Source organism: Sciurus carolinensis, chromosome 2 (assembly GCF_902686445.1).
Source record: "Sciurus carolinensis chromosome 2, mSciCar1.2, whole genome shotgun sequence".
Lineage (NCBI taxonomy): Eukaryota > Metazoa > Chordata > Mammalia > Rodentia > Sciuridae > Sciurus > Sciurus carolinensis.
In genome coordinates this window covers 194,866,264-194,883,956 of record NC_062214.1, presented here as the reverse complement: position 1 = coordinate 194,883,956, position 17,693 = coordinate 194,866,264, and the positions used below count along the sequence as shown (strand labels likewise).

At 52.1% G+C, this 17,693-nt stretch overlaps 1 protein-coding gene across 9 annotated transcripts in view; it reads right to left on the bottom strand.

Annotated features, from left to right (window-relative positions):
* The window catches only part of Eml1 (EMAP like 1), a 164,110-nt gene that overhangs the window by 100,853 nt on the left and 45,564 nt on the right, over nucleotides 1-17,693 (bottom strand). For 2 of the 9 annotated variants that reach the window (XM_047539682.1, XM_047539687.1), the window contains exon 1: nucleotides 15,083-15,250. The exons of 6 other annotated variants lie outside the window; for them this stretch is intronic. In XM_047539682.1, the coding sequence (XP_047395638.1) occupies nucleotides 15,083-15,149 (67 nt within the window). In that variant the 5' untranslated portion in view covers nucleotides 15,150-15,250. Of the gene's footprint in view, nucleotides 1-15,082; nucleotides 15,251-17,693 lie in introns of those variants that run through there. One more of the 9 variants, XM_047539685.1, reaches the window with a different exon arrangement.

Below are 17,693 nucleotides of genomic sequence, written 5' to 3'. Positions count from 1 at the left end.
GGCGAGTCTGGCTGTGGGACGAAGAAAAATTGGGAAATGCTTCTCCATGTGATCTGATGGGTTTTCTTCAAAAATGGCAAATAACAATTTATATATCTAGGGGGCAAAATGTGAAGTTCAGATAGAAGGACACAACGCGACGGCTGAGTCGGGCCACAACGTGTCACCACCCTGCTGCTCGTCCCTCTTCATGCTGACAACACCTGGGATCCACCATCGCAGCAACTGAGAAGACTCGATTTCCACCTGTGCACGAACACCAGACACTGACCAAAGCCACCGGGGGTTCTGCAGCCCCAAAACAAGCACCCGCCCCGCAGCACAGGCAGCTGGGCCGCGAGGTCCAACCGTGAGTCCCAGGCACCTAAAGGAACCATCACCCGCCTGGACGAGGTGTTGAGGAAGAGCTGACCCTAGACGGGGGAAGGGGGACAAGTCACTGTGAGGGCCCTGGAGGAAGCAGAAAGGAGAGGCAGGCGCCCGGAGTCTGCAGCCTTGGAAACACTCGGAGCCTCAACTTCCTCATCTGTGGAAAAGACCGACACCAGCCTGCCCAGCGTGAGAGGAGACGCTTCCATGAAACCACAGCGCAGGTGCCAGGCAGAGGTGGCGAGCCGCTGCTGTACTCAGGCACAGCCAGCCTTCATGCACAGCAGACGTTCCCGCCGAGCGGAGCAAGAAGGAAGGAGGGAACGGCCGGTCAACCAGTTAACAAAGTCACCGAGCCCTCCTGAACTTTGCGTTCTCAGGACAGGATTCTACCAAGGCTGCTGCCTGGCTCTCCAGACACCTGCTCCTTCTCGAGGATGCTATGGCGGGTGACTGGTATGACGGCTTTACAGTTCCCCAGGGACACATTCACACACAGGTCAGGTTTTCACCGGAACATCACAAGTGTGAGGATGAGGCAGCATGCGGCCCTGGGAACCAGCATGGGGACGGGTCCAGCTGGGTCACTGGGACACAATAGCCTCTAGACTCTTCCCCAAGCCTCCAGGACCCAGAATGCTTCTGAATTCGGATTCAGACTTTAGAATGGAAGTATGGGGCAAATTCTAGGTACTACCGACACTCCCCGTCTAGGGCAGTGCGGGCAACTACGCAAAAGCACCTCTCCAGAAGTCAACAGACCAAAGGGCCAAATGGTTCAACTTGGGGATTTCTTTCTTTTTTTTTTTTTTTTTTTTTTTGTGGTGCTGGGGATCAATCTCAGGGCCTTGTGTTTTTGAGGTAAGCACTCTACCAGTTGAGCTATCTCCCCAGCCCCAAATTGGGGATTTCTGTTTCACCAAAAATGATTTCAGCTCAGGCCAGTCTACCCAGCAAACCAGTTACTAAAAGCATTTGGTGTCCAGGGCTTTCTGAATTTGAAATCACAGATAAGGGGCTGTGGGCCAGACTTGGCCATTGCCCAGATCTCGAGGTGTGAGGTACACCCTGAGCTGCGGAGGGACCTGGCAAACAGGCAGAACACCAAGCCCAAGGGTGCCCACCAGGGCCCTGTTCAAGCATCAGACACACTCTGGACATCCGCTCAGCCCAGGCAGAAACCACAGGAGCAAAGCTGCCTTCTTGCATAGCCGTGGTGACGGCCCCTTTAAGACAGATCCCACTGGGATCCAAGGGAGAATGGGAATTGAAAACGAAGTGCAAGCCACCTTATCCCAGATGCAACCTGTGGAACACAAAGCTCCTTAAGTGGGACGCTTGAGCAATTTTAAGACAATGCCCTGGGGTCCTGTAACCTTGTAATGGCCTCTGTTTTCTATATGCAGAAATCTCAGCCAGGTTTCCCCACGCAAGGCAAAGCTACGGGCACACTCAAGGTCGGGGGAGGGACCAAACTTGCAGAATAAAGATACAACCACCCCTCTCATCAGAGGTGGGCCCACAGATGGCTGCAGATGCAGTCTGGAGATCAAGAGGAGGCGCCGGGATCCCTGGGGAAGGGCGGCAGGAGACCTGTCACTGCTGCCCACGGCCTCCATGAAGTCACGACACGCCCACCCCATCCACACAAGGGGAGAGGCGCACCGACTCGCTGCTTCACCCTCCGGGGAGCTCCCACCTGAGAACCAAGGGAAAACAGGCCCAGAGGTGCTGAGCACAGCCAGGCCATCCGGCCTCACCTGCAGGGCCGGTGCCTGGGGAGGCAGGGTCGGGAGGATGGCCTGAGCCCAGGAGGTCAAGACCAGCCTGGTGGGGACTGGGGTTGTGGCTCAGTGGTAGAGTGCACATCTGGCATGTGTGAGACACTGGGTTCGAGTCTCAGCACCGCATATAAATAAATAAATTAAATAAAGATCATTGACAACTAAAAAAATATCAAGGGGGAAAAAAAACCAGCCTGGCAAGATGAGACGCACCTCAAGAAACAAAACCAAACCTGCAAAAAGAGAGGGGACTGTTCACCGTTGGGGTCACGTCCTAAGGTCAGTGACTGAGATGGAAACTGTCTTTAAAGCTCCTACGTGGTCCACAGCGTGGCGCACACAGGGGTCTGTACGGACGGCACCATTTCTCCAAGAATGCGCAGGACCACTGTTCCGTCAGCTGAACCTGCAGTCTGGCCTGTCTTCAGAGGCCACGTCGAAAAAACAGGTGAACAAAATGAAAGCAGATGGGCAGTGTTTTGCCAAATTTGGCACATACGCCCAGGACCCGTGACCGCTGCAAGTCCATATGCTCTAGTTCCATCTCCAAGAACCAGAGGCTGGCTGCCCATGAATGCAGGCCACTTATTACTGTGCAACACGAAGAAACGCTTGGGTAAGTCCGAAAAGCACTCCGGACCCAGAAGTTCTCTCTGACAGTCATCATAACACAGACAGCAGGGCCCTTGCATAACTCCAGCGTTAGAGGTTTTCATTCAGCCAGCATCCAGTGAACCCACGCTGCAAGCCAGGTGGCCGGCAGAGCGCAGTGATAAAAGAGGCAAAACGAAAAGGCAGCTCAGGTGCCAGCCCTCAAGGAGCGTCCCAGCTGATGGTGGAAATGAAGGCACTCCTGGCCAGCCACAATACAAGATGGGACAGGACAGGACCAGAAGAAGCCAGCATTGTTGGAAATAGGAGAGACAAGCAACTCAAGATCAGGGAAGATTTCACCTGGGAGGCAGGGTGAAGCTGGGTCCCAAGGCATGGACACATTCCAATAGCAGACAGGAGGGGTCAGGAGGACCAGGCACAACCACAGAGCCAACGGACATTCTTGGCACACAGTACAGAGGGATCCAACATGGATGGATCCTACTAAGTGTCACAACAAGAACAGGCAAGCTAGCTGCAACTACCAGGATAGCACTAAGAGGACCCTCCCTGCTAAATACTAACATCTACATCCCAGACACAACATGCTGGGTCTCTCGAGTTTCCCCTGCAGACCCTGCCGGACCCCTCTCTGTCCTCTGTGCTTGGGCTGTGCCAAAAGCCCTCCCCAGGGTGTGCCCACTGGGGCACAGTCCCAACAGATGGGAGGAGAGAGGAGACTGAGGTCAGCTCTGGATTCCCCAGTTTCTCCACATGGGGCCACTGTGGTTGGCTGGGCACAGCTCCTGTCTGGAGGTCCTGTCCTCACAGCCCTGAATCTGGTCTGGTAACTCGTAGCTGCTCCCCCACTAGCATTGCACCTTCTGCACTGGTCACAGGCACTAGTCCAGCCCTGCAGCTCAGCACACCTGCCCCCAGCCTTTCTAACAGCCTCTTTATTAAATGCCCCTAAAACTGCCTAAGACCAAGGTACGGCTGCTTCTGCTGGACTCTGGAGGCGCCTCGTGCAGGGCTCAGGACTCCACCCATTATGCCAGCTGAGGAACCTGAGGCCAGGAAAGAACAAGCAGCTGATTTAAGTCCAGTCATTTCAGCAAATGCAGAACCAGGACTGGAACCCAGATGTGCCTTGTCTCCAAAGCCCAGGATCCCAACTCCTGGGAAATAATTTGTGGTAGATTACAGAGAATCCTGAAAGGAATGAACATAATCTTTTGTGCTAATTCTCAAGAATTACTTATCCATTTTGGACATGTGCAGCTTCTGCTGCTTATCTTTTTAAATGGTCCTGCAAATGAGAGGCTCCAATCAGACGCTCATGTCAGTGAATTGTGCCCAATGTGCAAAAACAATCTCAAAAAGAAAAGAACTCAGAGATATTCCAGGACTCCAGTCCAGATCCTGCCCAGATCCTGGGTCCTGCATCTGCTGTTTCCTTTCTTAGATCCTTAGCTCGTGGAGAGAGAATGCGTGTTACTGGTGATGAGAAGGCATATGTCGTGGGAGTTCTGTAGCAAACACATGCCCCTCACCACTTCTCTATGCCGCTCTGAAATCTCACTCCAGCTCCCGCCCACCCCCACCCCCGGAGCCCAGTCCCTGGCCACCACTCTGCCTGCCAAGAGCAGCTTTTCTGGCTTAGATGGTGGGGAGGCGTGTCGGGCTTGGGGCCCGGGCCGGTGCTCCACACTGCCCTGCTGGAGCGTGGCCTCACTCTGGCCCTGGCTCCGGGGAAAGAGATGTTTTTACTGCTCTGATTCCACAGGGGAGATGCCTACCCTGCACAGGCTGGGCGGGGCTGCAGCAGTGCCCTTGGGCACCAAGTGGGGATGGGCTATTAGCCATTCTGACACTCGAATGCACAGGTAACCAGCCCCCTGGGGCACCAGCCTTGAACTTGTAGCCAGACGTTGTCCAACTTGGGATTCTAGGACTTCTTGACACTACTGTTTTTACCGAGGGTTCTGGGAGTGCAGTAAGCCACTGGCAAAAAGACGACCACTGCAAGTGGCACTTACAGGAGACCTGAGCGAGAAGAGGGTTTGGGCTGGATGGCAGGCGGAGATGGTCAGTCGGCCTCGGTAACGCACTCAACACCTGAGGCTGCAACCCGAGACGTGGGCAGGGTGCCAACCTGCACGCTGTGTGCTTCGCCACAAGTCCATGTTTTCCTCTAGCAGAGGGAAGCAAGAAAGTAAACAGGAGGTTAAAGAAAAACTGAAGGAACAACACTGCCAGCAGCCACAGGAGCGCTCATCAACAGAGGCGGCTGCGCGACTCCTGGCCCCCGTGGTTTGGTGCTGGGGCTCTCCCCAGCGACCTCGGGTAGGCTGGCCAGCACTCACACCTAGGCCACACCGGCCAGAACCTGAAAGCCTCCTGAGCAGGCGGTGACCAGACGGACACCCCCGTTTAGTATTCCACTGTGGGTGGCTGGATCCCAGGGTGCTGGGTCAGCAACACAGGTAGCTGTGGCATCCAGGTCCACCCACGTCCTGGGGTCGTGTTCCAGGGGCTAAATTCTGTGGGACTTGGAGCAATTCAGACAAATGAGGTTTCCGAAGTGAAGAGTGTCCAAGTGCGACCTGAAAGAGATCAGTGACCACAACTGCCTTGGTCCATTTCCTGTTGCAAGAACAGCACCACAGAGCATGCCTGTGACGACAGAAGGTCCACTCAGGCTCTGTCTGGAGGTCCGAGGTGAAGGCCATCTGGAGGTGGCCTTCCTGTGGGGTCCTGAGGTGACACAGGATATCACATGGTGGGCCAGAGACAGAGCCCGTGCGCTCCCTCTCCTTACACAGCCAGGAGGTTCAACCAGGGTCTCGCCCTATCGCCTTACCTGACCATAGTTGCCTCCGAAAGGCCTCACCCCAAACACCCCAGTGGTTACCTGTCAGCACAAGACCCTTGGGGCACAGGCCAAACCACATCCAAGGCACAACAACAGAGAAGCTTGCTCCAGATTCCCCAGGGGTGACAGGTAATCAAACCAGTGATATGCCCAGATGCCAAGGGCAGACTCAAGCCAGCGCCTCCGTCCCCTCTCATGTCCACAATCATTCCCATCTGTGGACCCCTCAGCCTTCACCAAACATGACTGAGCACCTGGAGTGCCCTAGACTCAGGACCCGGAACGCGTGGGTTCACATCCCTGCTCTGAAATGGACCAGCCACTGGCAGCACGGTACTAACAACTCCTCCATGGCATGACAGAGGCGAGGATGGTGCCCACCGTGAAGGGCGAAGCCAGGACTGGATAAGGGCACATCGGCAGGGTTCCCTCTCCCGCAAGACACACGCATGCACACACACACACTCACACACTCACTCACAATGCCTGGCGATGGGGAGATAGAGATGAAAGTGACATGGTGCCTACTTTCAAAAAGCACAGCTCTGGCTGGCTGGGAAATAACTGTGGTGTTACATACAATTAAGTAAAAGAGGCAAAGTGAACGGTATCTTTACATAATTAAATTATATCAACTAAATAAGAGATCAGTCCCGAGAAAGGCAAAGAAATTACACACCAAGTCAAATTCTAGTCTTTGAGAGCATGAGCTGTGGACAGTTCTGCTTCACCGCTTTCTAGGGGCTGGTCTGGGGAAGCTGCCAATGGACCGCATTGTTATCACACGCCAAGGATCCCGAAGGAGTGGCCGCCCAGCTCCATGCACGGGATGGGTGGGCAACACAAGTGACTCTGCAGGATGAGGGTCTCAGGAGGTCCCTCCCCAAGGTTTCCAGGACGCTTCCCGCTCTAAGGTTTTCACCATGTTCATGTCTACAGTTGGAGCTAAAATATTTAATAATACTGCAGCACAAGAAAACCCTGACTCCATTCAATCATTTCTTAACTGGAGCATATTTTTCTAAGAATGTAAGATTCTTGTTACGTAACTTTTTGGGGACGATTTAAGTCAAATCCTTTTTACTGTTAAAAGCGCTGGGTTTGCCAAGAACGACTTCATTGTGTCAATTACTTTGGCTTAAAATAATGTGTGCTAAGACTGTCAAACCACCAAACGCTTTCCCCAAATGTTTCTACTTAGTGATTCAAGTGACAGCGTCCAGCTAGAGACACTGTGTACTGATGGCATGGGAGAATCCTGAGGCGTCAGGCCAGCCCTAGTCAGCCTGCACGCAGGTGGGGCTTAGCCTTGGGGATCGCCGGCCTGGAATGCCTTCCCTCCTGAGAGCCCGGGTCTACCAGTTCTTGGATGAGGAGAGAGCTAGGTGTCTCATGCATCCCGAGTGCAGGTGCACGTACGTGCAAGCAGATGTAACGTGCGTGACCTGCCATACACAAACACACACGATGTCAAGATGTCGAGGAAGTGGGGGGAGAGTTTTTCCTCTGCACACTGTCATATGGGAGGCCCTGAGCTGGTGTGTGCATGTGAGGAGTCCCTGGAAGATAAATTAGTCCATCTCTGAGTTGACTCAGTGGACATTCACCAGGAAGCCCACCACAGGCCTGGCACTGCCAAGGGGTTAAGGCCCAAAGATGATCCCAAGAAACAGCACAGAAGGAGCTTATAGTCTAAGGCAGGACACCTGACCCCACTGCAGGGCTGAGGCCCTGGCAGGTGAGCAAGCCCCAAAGGGCCAGGAGCCACAGGCCACACCTGGAAGGGCCTTGAGTGCTAAAGGGGGAGAGGGGCAAGCTGAAGGCATTGGATCGGATCTGCCAGGAGGAACGCTTGGTGTCAAACTCTCCTTAGTTGAGCCCGGCCATGCCTACAGGTTCAACTTCTGTCTCTGTGCTGATGGCTGGCAAATGCCTGTCAGTTCCAGCCCAGATGCCTCCCAGGCTCCAGGGTCTGCACCCAAGGCCTGCTCAGCTCCTCAGATGCATGTCCGACAGGCCCATAATCCTATCTCTTACTCGCCTGGCCTCTGGTCTGGCTGGAGAAGCCCAGGACTGGGGTTGTCCTTGGTGCCTCCTCGTCCTAAGCTAAGTCCAGGTGATGTTGCCTGCAGGTATCTCCTGAACCTTGCTCTCACCCCTCCCATGTAATTACCAAGGCTCTCCTCGGTCACAGCCTGCCTTCCATCTCCACCTGGCTGGGTCTTCCAGCCCACTCTCCCCACTGAAGGGACAGAGATTTCAAAACTGAAAATCTAGCCAGATGCAGAGGCTTGAACCTATAGCTGCAGCTACTCGGGAGGATGAGGTAGAAGGATTGTTTGAACCCAGGAGTTCAACATAGCAAGGCCCGGTCCCTCCCCCATACACACACACACAAACACCCTGAAACTCTGGTCCAGTCACCCATGCCTCAACATCATCCCCTACACTCTCCCTGCTCCAAGCAACAAGAGCAAACTCCTTAGCATGGTTTCAAAGTCCCATGCCATCTCCTGCTACACAGCAAGCCACCTGGTTTTGTTTTCCTTCGCCACATGAGACTATCTTTCAGTTCCCAAAAGGTTCTTTCCACCCAGGGAGACTTTCTGCAAGCTTCCCTGGGTCTGGAACGTCCTCCCCCAGCCCTCACCCACCTGCCTGCAGCAAGAGGCTGGAGGATGGCCCGCTTCGCCTTCCTCGGGAAACAGCCCAGACAAAGCCCCAGGCCAAGGCCTACGATACCCCACCATGGCGCCCCAGACTGCTCAGCACGCCTATCCCTGTTGGCATAAATAACTGTGAGCACTAGAGGCAGAAAGACTAGCCCAGGGCCACTACTGCCAACAAATCAACCCTGGATGAGGACTGCTGGGGCCCTAGCTAAAGCAGGAGGGACGGATGGTCAGATGTTTGCGGAGCAGAATCCACTGGGCTGACTAAGAGGTGAGGTGGGGGAAGAAGAGCCCACTGTTTCTAGCAGAGACCACATTTTTAGCCCTGGTAATTGCCTCAACCCGTTGTGGGTATTCACCAAAAATGGGCAGAATCTGCCAAGGTACCTGAGGGCCTCCTGATGCACACCTGCCTACCACCTCCAGCCTATGTCTTGACCTATGCTGCCCACCGTCCAGCAAGGCTGTTGGTGCATGACTGCCCACCCGGAGGCATGTGCGGAGTAAAGGGCCACGCCTCCAAAGAGGATCCACACCCAGGGGTGGGCGTCACTCGGCGTGGCCTCTGGTTCCCCTCCCTCTGACAGCACAGAGTTCCTCCCAGGGGACCAGGGTCATCCCACTGTAGGCAGCTCCACGCGCGGTGTCCTGCCCTTGGGCACCCCGCACTCTGCAGGTCAGATATGTCCCGCCAGTGGCGGGGCGCCACTAAGACAGTTTAAGTATTTTCCAGAGGCTGGCAGGATAATAAGCCACCGCACTCTCACACACAGGTCCTCTGCAAACACAGGGTTCCCACCCGCTGGCGTTTCCCAGTACCGGAGCCGAAGAGAACAGAAGTGGAAGTGTGTCTACCTAACTCTTAATTAAACAGCAAGCCCAGTAATTTACGGAAAACCCCTTTCAAAGAGCTGTTTCTTAAAAGCAAACCACAGAGGATGGCACTTGCTCCTGCCCAAGACTGAAGTCCCCCCCACCCCGGGGCTTCAGGCAACTGTCAAAGATCCAGGGAGCCACCGGGCGACCACACAGCAGCTGAGTTCACAGCAGACTTTTTCTTTTTTACTAGCAATGTTTCCACAGGTATTTAAAACATTTTGCTAATACTAGAACCCCTCTGTGAATAAGCCAGGGCTTTAAAGATGAATAATAATTTTCCCCAAGAGGAAGCAGCACAAAATACCACTGCTCTCAGAGCCTGGGAGGCTGCCTGGCCCTAAGACTCAGCCCACCGCACGGTCCCCGACGCGCTCCTGGCTTTATGGGTCACAGCACTAGACACGATTCTCTCTTCTCACCCTCCACCCAACCAAATGCTTACTTTTTAAGAGAATATATGAAAAGGTTTACACTATCCCAGATATTAACAATAGCCAATTAATAAGCACTTTTTAAACAGAGTTTTGTGCATTCTCCACCAAGACATGTGGGTTTGTTTGTAATGTCATAAACGCTTGTGGTTTGGCTATAAAATAAATTCCTTGCTGGGCGGAGGGCCGAGCGTGCCAATTAGCAATTCTCACTTAGCATGGTGCTTGCTTTGCACTTTCCCATGGAGGCATTTCCTTTTGATTGTGCTACCACAGAATGCCTAAGTCAGTACTCTGTCACCAAGTGAGAATGCAAAAGAGGTCTGAACACACTTCACATCGCGGAGTCCAGAGTACGCCCTCACAGGAGTCCCTGGATCCTGGGTGAAATCCAAGTATTTGCCAACTTGAAAATTCTATCATTGTCACAGTTAAGAGAACGCCACCAACACTATAGATGTCAGGAGATGTCTAGGATGATTAAATAAGTGACTCTCAATTCCCACAACAGAATGACGAAAATTAAAGCAATCTTCCATTTCCAAGCTAGAGGAAACTAACTGCAGTCATTCAAAAGATTATTAGAGTGACTTCGAAATGTGCTGGGCAGGTCCTGTGGGTTGGCCTGAGTGCCTCCTAACAAGAAGCCCCTGTGGGGAAAAGCCATGTGAAGGATGAGGGGACACCCTCCTACAGGCTCTGGAGGGATCTAAGGTCACTCGAGACACCTCCCCAGGCATGGAGGAGAACAGGCAGCGAGCCAGGACCAAATCCTTCGATGATGATCAACTTCCACGTTGTTGTAACGCCGATGTATTTTCCGAGTCCTGGGATTCCTCACAGACGATGATTACCATCTTTATGACACAGATGATATTGGGTTTAATCTGATAGGGCTCTGCCTGCTGGAGGACACTCCCCGCCCCCTCACACACACACACACACACACACACACACACACACACACACAGCTACTGAAAGTAAGAAAAGAAAGGACTCGGCCACAGTACATGTAAAACAGATAAGAACTTTAGGTGAACATCAGCAAGAGGTGATAAAGGCATGTGGTCAGCAAAGGAGCTAATATCATCTTAGGCTGCATTATGAGAAGGACAGACTTGAGAGTAGAGGAGAGGGATTGTGCTCTGCTCTGAACACCACATACAGTCGCCTCAAATTTGAAAAGGGACACAGACAAAATGAAACAGGCGGTGAGGAGGTAGACCTGGATGATTAAGGCTCTAAAATTGAGGAATTTTTTTAATGGTTTTGTTTAGCCAAAAGAAGGCTTGAGAAGGAGCCATCAGGAGTGTCTTCCAACAGTGACACCCCAGTAACACAGAAGGCGATGAAAACTCTTCTCTCCAGAACCACAGGGAAAACTGGGTGCCAAATTTTGACTGCATGTCAGAATTTACACTCTAAATATTCAAAGAAGGAATGCACTGTGTAGGGAGGTAGTGAGTTCCCAAGTCACTGGCCACCCACCAGCTCAACGAGCCGAGGGGCAGGAGGGCGCAGGAAACGAGGCTCCACCCAGCCAGAGCAGCTTCCCTCTCCATGCCAGCCAGCCGGGTCCCAGGGTCATCTACTCTGAAGAAACTGCTCAAAGGCCCAAGACAGCGAAGCCCAAGATGAGACCACCCACTCCATCCTGTGAAACTCGTGGTGAGGATGAGCAGGGGCATGCACTGGGGCACGGGGCCAGGTGTGATGGCCCAGGTATCCCAAGGACACAGAAATGGAGCAGCAACATTTGTTCTTTGCCCTCACTTCTTCTCCTCTGTCCTCAATTTCCTTAATTCCCATTCTTTTATCAGCAAGGTGTCATAGAAAGAGCTAGATATTTAGATTTCAAAAATTCAGGTCAGTTCCTCAAAATGTTAAAACAATTGACCATGGAACCCAGCAATTCCACTCCTAGGTATCAGCCCCAAACAAACCTGTGTCACTCAAGATGTGTCTGTGTGAATCCCAGCAGTTTGGGAGGCTGAGGCAGGAGGACTGCAAGTTCAAGCCAGCCTCAGCAACTTAGTGAGGCCCTGAACAACTTAGTGAGACACTGTCTCTAAATAAAATATAAAAATGGGCTGGGAATGTGGCCCAGTGGTTAAGTGCCCTGGTACCAAAAAGTGCCTCGATCCCTGGTACCAAAAAGGAGGTGGGGGATGTGTGTCTGTGACTGGGATGGAGAGGGAGGAGGAGGGCAACACAGGAAACCCTGGGGAATGAAATCCACCAGACTTCGCTGAGTCCGTGTGCATCTACCACGATGGACTGCTTTTACATATGATTATAATGCACTAATTAAAATATTAATAATAGTAGATCTGAGCAGGCCTGTCAGGGGGAGGAAAAAGGGAATGAGATGAACCAAATTGTGTTCAAGGAAGAATACAGCATCAGGAATACCACTATGATGTACACTCATAAGGCAACAGTAAAAGATGTGTGTGAATTTCAGAGAGGCGTCATTCATAATAGTGAGACTGTGTGGAAAACCCCAAATGTGCATCAACCTTGAAGGAACAGACAGTAGGCACATCCACAGGACGAGACTTCACATGGCCATAAAAAGGAATGGCACAATGACACCACAGCTTGGCACAGAAAGAAGCCAGGCACCAGAGCCTGAACAGCTTCCAGCTATGAGAAACGACCAGAATCGAAGAGACGGAAAGCAGATGAGTAGCTACAGGGGCTAGAGAGCCAGAGGATGCCAGGCCTCTCTTGGGGCAACAAGAGTCTTCTAACATTAGAGGACCCGGACGAGAATACAAAATGGTGTTCCTCAAGAGGGTGAGCTAATCCTGGGTCCGCAAATAGCTCCGCAGAGCTACCCTTTGCACAAACAATCCAAAGGTTCAGACCGTTACCCAAGGCCTAGTGTGTGGCCTTTTAAAGTTCCCAAGTCAATGTGTGCCTCAGTTTCCCCAGGAGGAGGATGGTAAGCTACTACCTCACAGGGAGGTTCTGAAGAAAACCTGGAGTGACAGATGGTGTTTTCCAAACCACATATTGGCTTATAAAGCACAACTATTGTCCACTTTTCAAATTACTGCAGTTTTTCTTACAGCATTAAGAAGTTTGTGATTTCCAGCTCACACTACAGATTTTAAATACCTTGAAGAAAAAGCAATGCACACGTTTTCTACTTTAATAAGAGATGATTCCTGAAAGATAAAACTGGGCAGCCTCTTCGGCAGGCCAGAGACTGCCCAAGTTTACATTCAGCAGCCACAACAAATTAAGCAGGAGAACAAGAAAAAGAGCAAATGGGGAAGAAGGAAATTTCACTCATTAGAACAACATTTTCCTCTTTCTCCCTTCTCACTTATGCATTCTTTTGTCTTTATCTCACTATGAGAGTCTTGCAGATAATAAGAGTGGATTGCATTTTCTGAAGCTAATATAGTATAATGATGACTTCTGAGTCCCGAGTTCCTGTCACTATTAAAACCATGAAGCACACTCGACATATGAAAATGTATGAGTTCACATATTATCCCATGTGGTCTTGCCATTGTAATGTAAATCCACTTTTAAAAGAATTTTTTTTCCAAAGTAGCTAATGAAATATCCAAATGTTTAATTTAGTTCTTGGTGAAATGGTGTTTCTGTGGTGCACGGCTTTAATTGAATCAACATAGTAATTAACTGAATTGTATTCATTTATATTTTCACTTGATGGGAGCCTCTTAAAATGAATATTTTCACATCAAAACATCTATTGCCTAAGATGTCATCAGTTAAACATGCATTTCTGCCCCAAAGGCTACTCTTGCCTTCAACTTTATTCATAAAGCAACCCTTCCCACAAAAATACAGAGCTAATAAGAACTTAAAAAAAAAAAAGTCATCCAACAAGATTTAATATTGATCTTATTGTTTGATTATAAAGTGATTTTTCTTTTTTTAAGCTGGTTTAAAAACACATCATGTCTAAAAACAAGCTTAAGAGCTGGCTTTTACTTTCTTCTAGACATAGTTACCAGTAAAATACCATACCAATATCTCCAGGCTGGCAATTAACAGGAAAAGGCAGAAAACCAAAACATTCATGAATATTTGTGTAAGCCAACTTCATGACTGAATTTCTATTTAAGAACCATATGACCAGACTCCCGAACAACTGCTCAAATAAAAATATCTACAGTCATTTTCGTATCCAAGTCAAACTGTCAGCGATACTGCCCACATACTAATTTCTGAAAGGCTCTATGCCTGGAAGTCATTTCATGTAATTTTCAACCACATGCCTTTTACAACTAAGGCACAGAAAATTCTACCATAAACATGTACCTTGGAGATCAAAAATAGCAATTCGGGTATGATCAATCATAAGTCAATTAAGGAAATTACTCAAAATATTAATTGAAGAATGCATTCAACCCACTGGCACCCCATGACTCTACTATAAAGATTTCAGTGGCAACAGAGTACCAAACCCATTCTACCCAGCCCATATGAAAATCACAAGCTGCAAAACCGTCAGAGTACACACTGCCATGAAAAGGATGATAAATTTCACAGAGAGAGAAAAAAAAAAAAAAAAAGAAAGAAAGAAAAAGAAACTCAGTATAGAGGATGAATCAACACACTTGCTACTCTCTATTGCTACAGTGATACCTCTTGTTTGCAAACAGGTGTTAAGTATCCCTAAACCACAGTTACAATGCAAAATCTCTCTAGTTGCTCCAGACTCTAGAATTGAAAATTATCCCGACTGCCTTTAAGCATATCCTATAAAACACATTTTTTTCCTTTAACAAACTTTTGGGGGCCCTCTGATGAAGCAATAACCCCATCATGTAAAAGATAGGTGGTAAACTTTTGTGCATGAATTATCACACATCATGTCCTGATAAAATATGCAGCGTGCTGTGAAAATCTCTTTCAACCCCGCTAGTGAGACTAGAACTCTTTCAAGCATGCAGGATTTTACATATTTTTTTGAAGATGCACTAAACATAGGTATGAACATTTCCTTCTTGTAAAAATTGCAACAAACAAAAAACTATTATCCCGTACGCCAAATAAGACGCTGCACTCTTCAGTCAGGTTCCCCGTCTTTGCATTGAAAAGCTCTGGGCTGCAAGAAACGGTGGGATGTGGAGCGGCCCCGGCGGACTCCGGGGTCCCCCTGCAGCACACCGCGCATCCTCGGCGTCGCGCGGGTGGCTCGGGGTCTGACCGCCCAGCGCGGCGTGCGGGACGCCGCGCGACGGGGAGCCGGGTGGCGGCGCGGCGGCCCGTCCCCGGGCCGGGCTGGGCCGGGCCGGGCAGGGCCGCTGGCCTCCCCGCCGCCTCCCGCGCTTCCCGCCGGGGTCCGCGCGCCGGCCGCCGGCGCGGAGCCCGGGGCGAGCGCGGCCCCGCGGCCCCAGCACAATGCGCCGGCGGCGGCGGGAGCGGAGCCTGCCGCGCGGCCTCCCGGCGCCGGGCCTGGCCCGCGCGCCGCCGCCCGCCGCCGCCCCTCACCGTTGCAGAACTGGAGCAGCGAGGACGTGTCGTACAGGCTGCTGTAGCTCGAGAAGCCGTCCTCCATGCTGAGGCCGCGGGCCGCGCCCGCTCCCGGCCGGCCGCCGCTCACCCACACACTGAGCCGAGCCGCGCCGCGGCGGCGCTGGCGCTGGGGCCGGCCCTGCTGTGGCGGCGGCTGCCGCCGGTCACCATAGCAACCGGCCCGCCGCCGCCGCCCGCGCCGCCCGCCAGGGGGCGCCTCGGCGGCGCGGGGACGTGGCGGGCGGGCGGGCGGGGCGGGCACCTCCTGGCCCGGCCCTGCAGCGGCAGGCGGCCTCGCGGGGACAAAGGGCGAGGCCGCGAGGAGGGGCGCGGGGACCCCTGCCCACCCTCGGTGACGCGCAGCCCCCGCGCCCGCGCGCAGCTCCAGGACCGAACGTGGACAACGGGCCGGCGCGTCTCGGCCTCCCCACCGCCGGGCGCCTTCCCCGGGCCACGTCCAGCCCCGCGCCCCTCGCCGCATGTTTCCCCGCCGCTGCGGGCCCTGCCTGCGCGAGGACCGCGCGCCGCTCCAGCGCCGCCGCCGCTTCCCACCCGGAGGGCGGTCCCGCAGGCCCGGCGCTGTGCGAGCGCTGGACTGAAAAGCCCCTCGTCCTGCAGCTGCGCCCGGCGCCGGGGTCACAGTCCTGTCCCATCACAGCCTCGAGCTGCATTCGTTCACTCACGGAGAGGCCGAGGGAGGACAAACTAACCTGGCAGGAGAAAAGCGCAAATCCGCGAGTTTGCAACTTTTCCAGCCCGTGTAAATGCGAGGTTAACCATCTGAGCAAACTACCCATGGCCAGAAGTAAATAAAAATGCGGCACGAGCAAGTGAGGAAGCTCAAACTCCTAAAGGACTGGGTCCAGAAGAAACAGTGTAACGTTTACACCCCTGTTGCCCAATCTCATTGAGTTTCATGTACAAAACTAAAGTTTTAGGTATTAACTTGTACAGGCTGAATACAGCAGGTGACATATGAGCTATCCTTAGGAAACTTTTGGGCCTCCCTGCATTCGAAGGCCTGTCTTCCCTGAAGCCAGACTAGACATCAATAAATGGCAGGGTGAGGGACGGAGTCTGTCATTCTGTGTGTAGCACGTTTAGTTTAGGGGGAGCCAGAGCTGCTGTTAGATACTACAGGCAAAGAGGGACGTTTGAGGCCTGATCTCTGTCCTAGTTAGGAAGACCTAGAACGAGGAACAAGTATTGTTGAATTCATAGAGAACAGTGGCTGAAGGGTCCAGGTGGATGAGGGACAGTGGGCAGGACATGCTAGGCATGCTGCAGGAAAGAGGGTGCTGGACCTGTGGACAGGCCAGGAGGCCTGGCCCGATGGGAACTGGTGGCCCATTTTGCAGACATTTATACATGGAGGTTTTCATGGGCGCACATGCTGATGAGAATGGGGTTGGGAGCTGAGTCTGTGTGTGACCTGGACACCTGGGGTCAGGGTCTGTTGCTGGGGCAGCCCAGGTTGTCTTTAGTGTTCCAGAAATAAGGCACTGAGGACCCAGACAGAAGAAGCCAGGTGGGCCTGAGGGACAGACTGGGACAGCAAAACCTCCAGTAAGGAGTGCCCTGTGGCAACTGGAGAGAATGGGCTCTAGGAGTCCTTGGCAAAGAGTTGCTAATGAATTCCAGAAGAAGGGAGTGGACAGTCAGGGGAGCTGAGGCAGAGCCTTGGCAAGGGGGACAGAAGGAAATTCCAAAGGAGCAGTTGGGAGAGGCCAGAAGCTCGCTGGAGGATGTGATGCAGGAAGCCGAGGGCACAGACAGCTTCCGGGGGTGGGTGCTTGACTGGGTCCTCTGCAGAAGACCAGGGAGGATGCAACTGGGAAAAGGCCCTTCTTCTGGTGATAGAGGACTCGCAGGTGACCTGGAGCATCTCAGGGAGGCAGTGAGAATGGAAGCCGGGTTGCTGGACACCACGGGGAAGACACGTGTACCCATATGTTGGAGGACATCGGTAGGGAAAGGAAATGAGGGTCCAAGATGGTTGGCAAAGGGGCAAGCAAAGGTTCCCTTTGTCCCCTGCATTTCTAAGAGGCAGGTGCTGTGCAGAGGAAGCTTCCAAAGGGTGGCATGGAACACAGATGGCCATCCCGAGTTTGCCCTCCTGTTTTCTCATCTGCTGCCCTTCCCCTCTCCAGTGCCCATCTCCACACTCTCTACTCCACCTGCAATCTCAAGCCTCAGGATCCAGGGGAGGGTTGGCATCAGCCACGCGTGGCGTTTCTGAACTAGGAAAGAAATGTTAACCATGAGTACATGATTAAAAGTTGATTGTCTTTAGGAATGTTTGTGTCCCTGACCTCCAACGGTAAAAGAATACTAGTTGGTTGCCAGAGCTGAGGTTTGGGAGTAAAGAAAATTCAGAATTGGGAAAGGAGAAATCTGTTTCAAAGTTCAGCTGCAAATTTGAGCTGGAGATTTTCTTAGAAGATATTAATTCCACTAGAATGGAATTACAAGGAACACAATAAAGAACTCAGTCCACTTGCTTCTGAGTCAATCAAGATCATTATTACACTCAATCTAGGGTGTCAAACTGCCCTGTTTTCCCCAAAATGATAAAATCTTAGGCTAA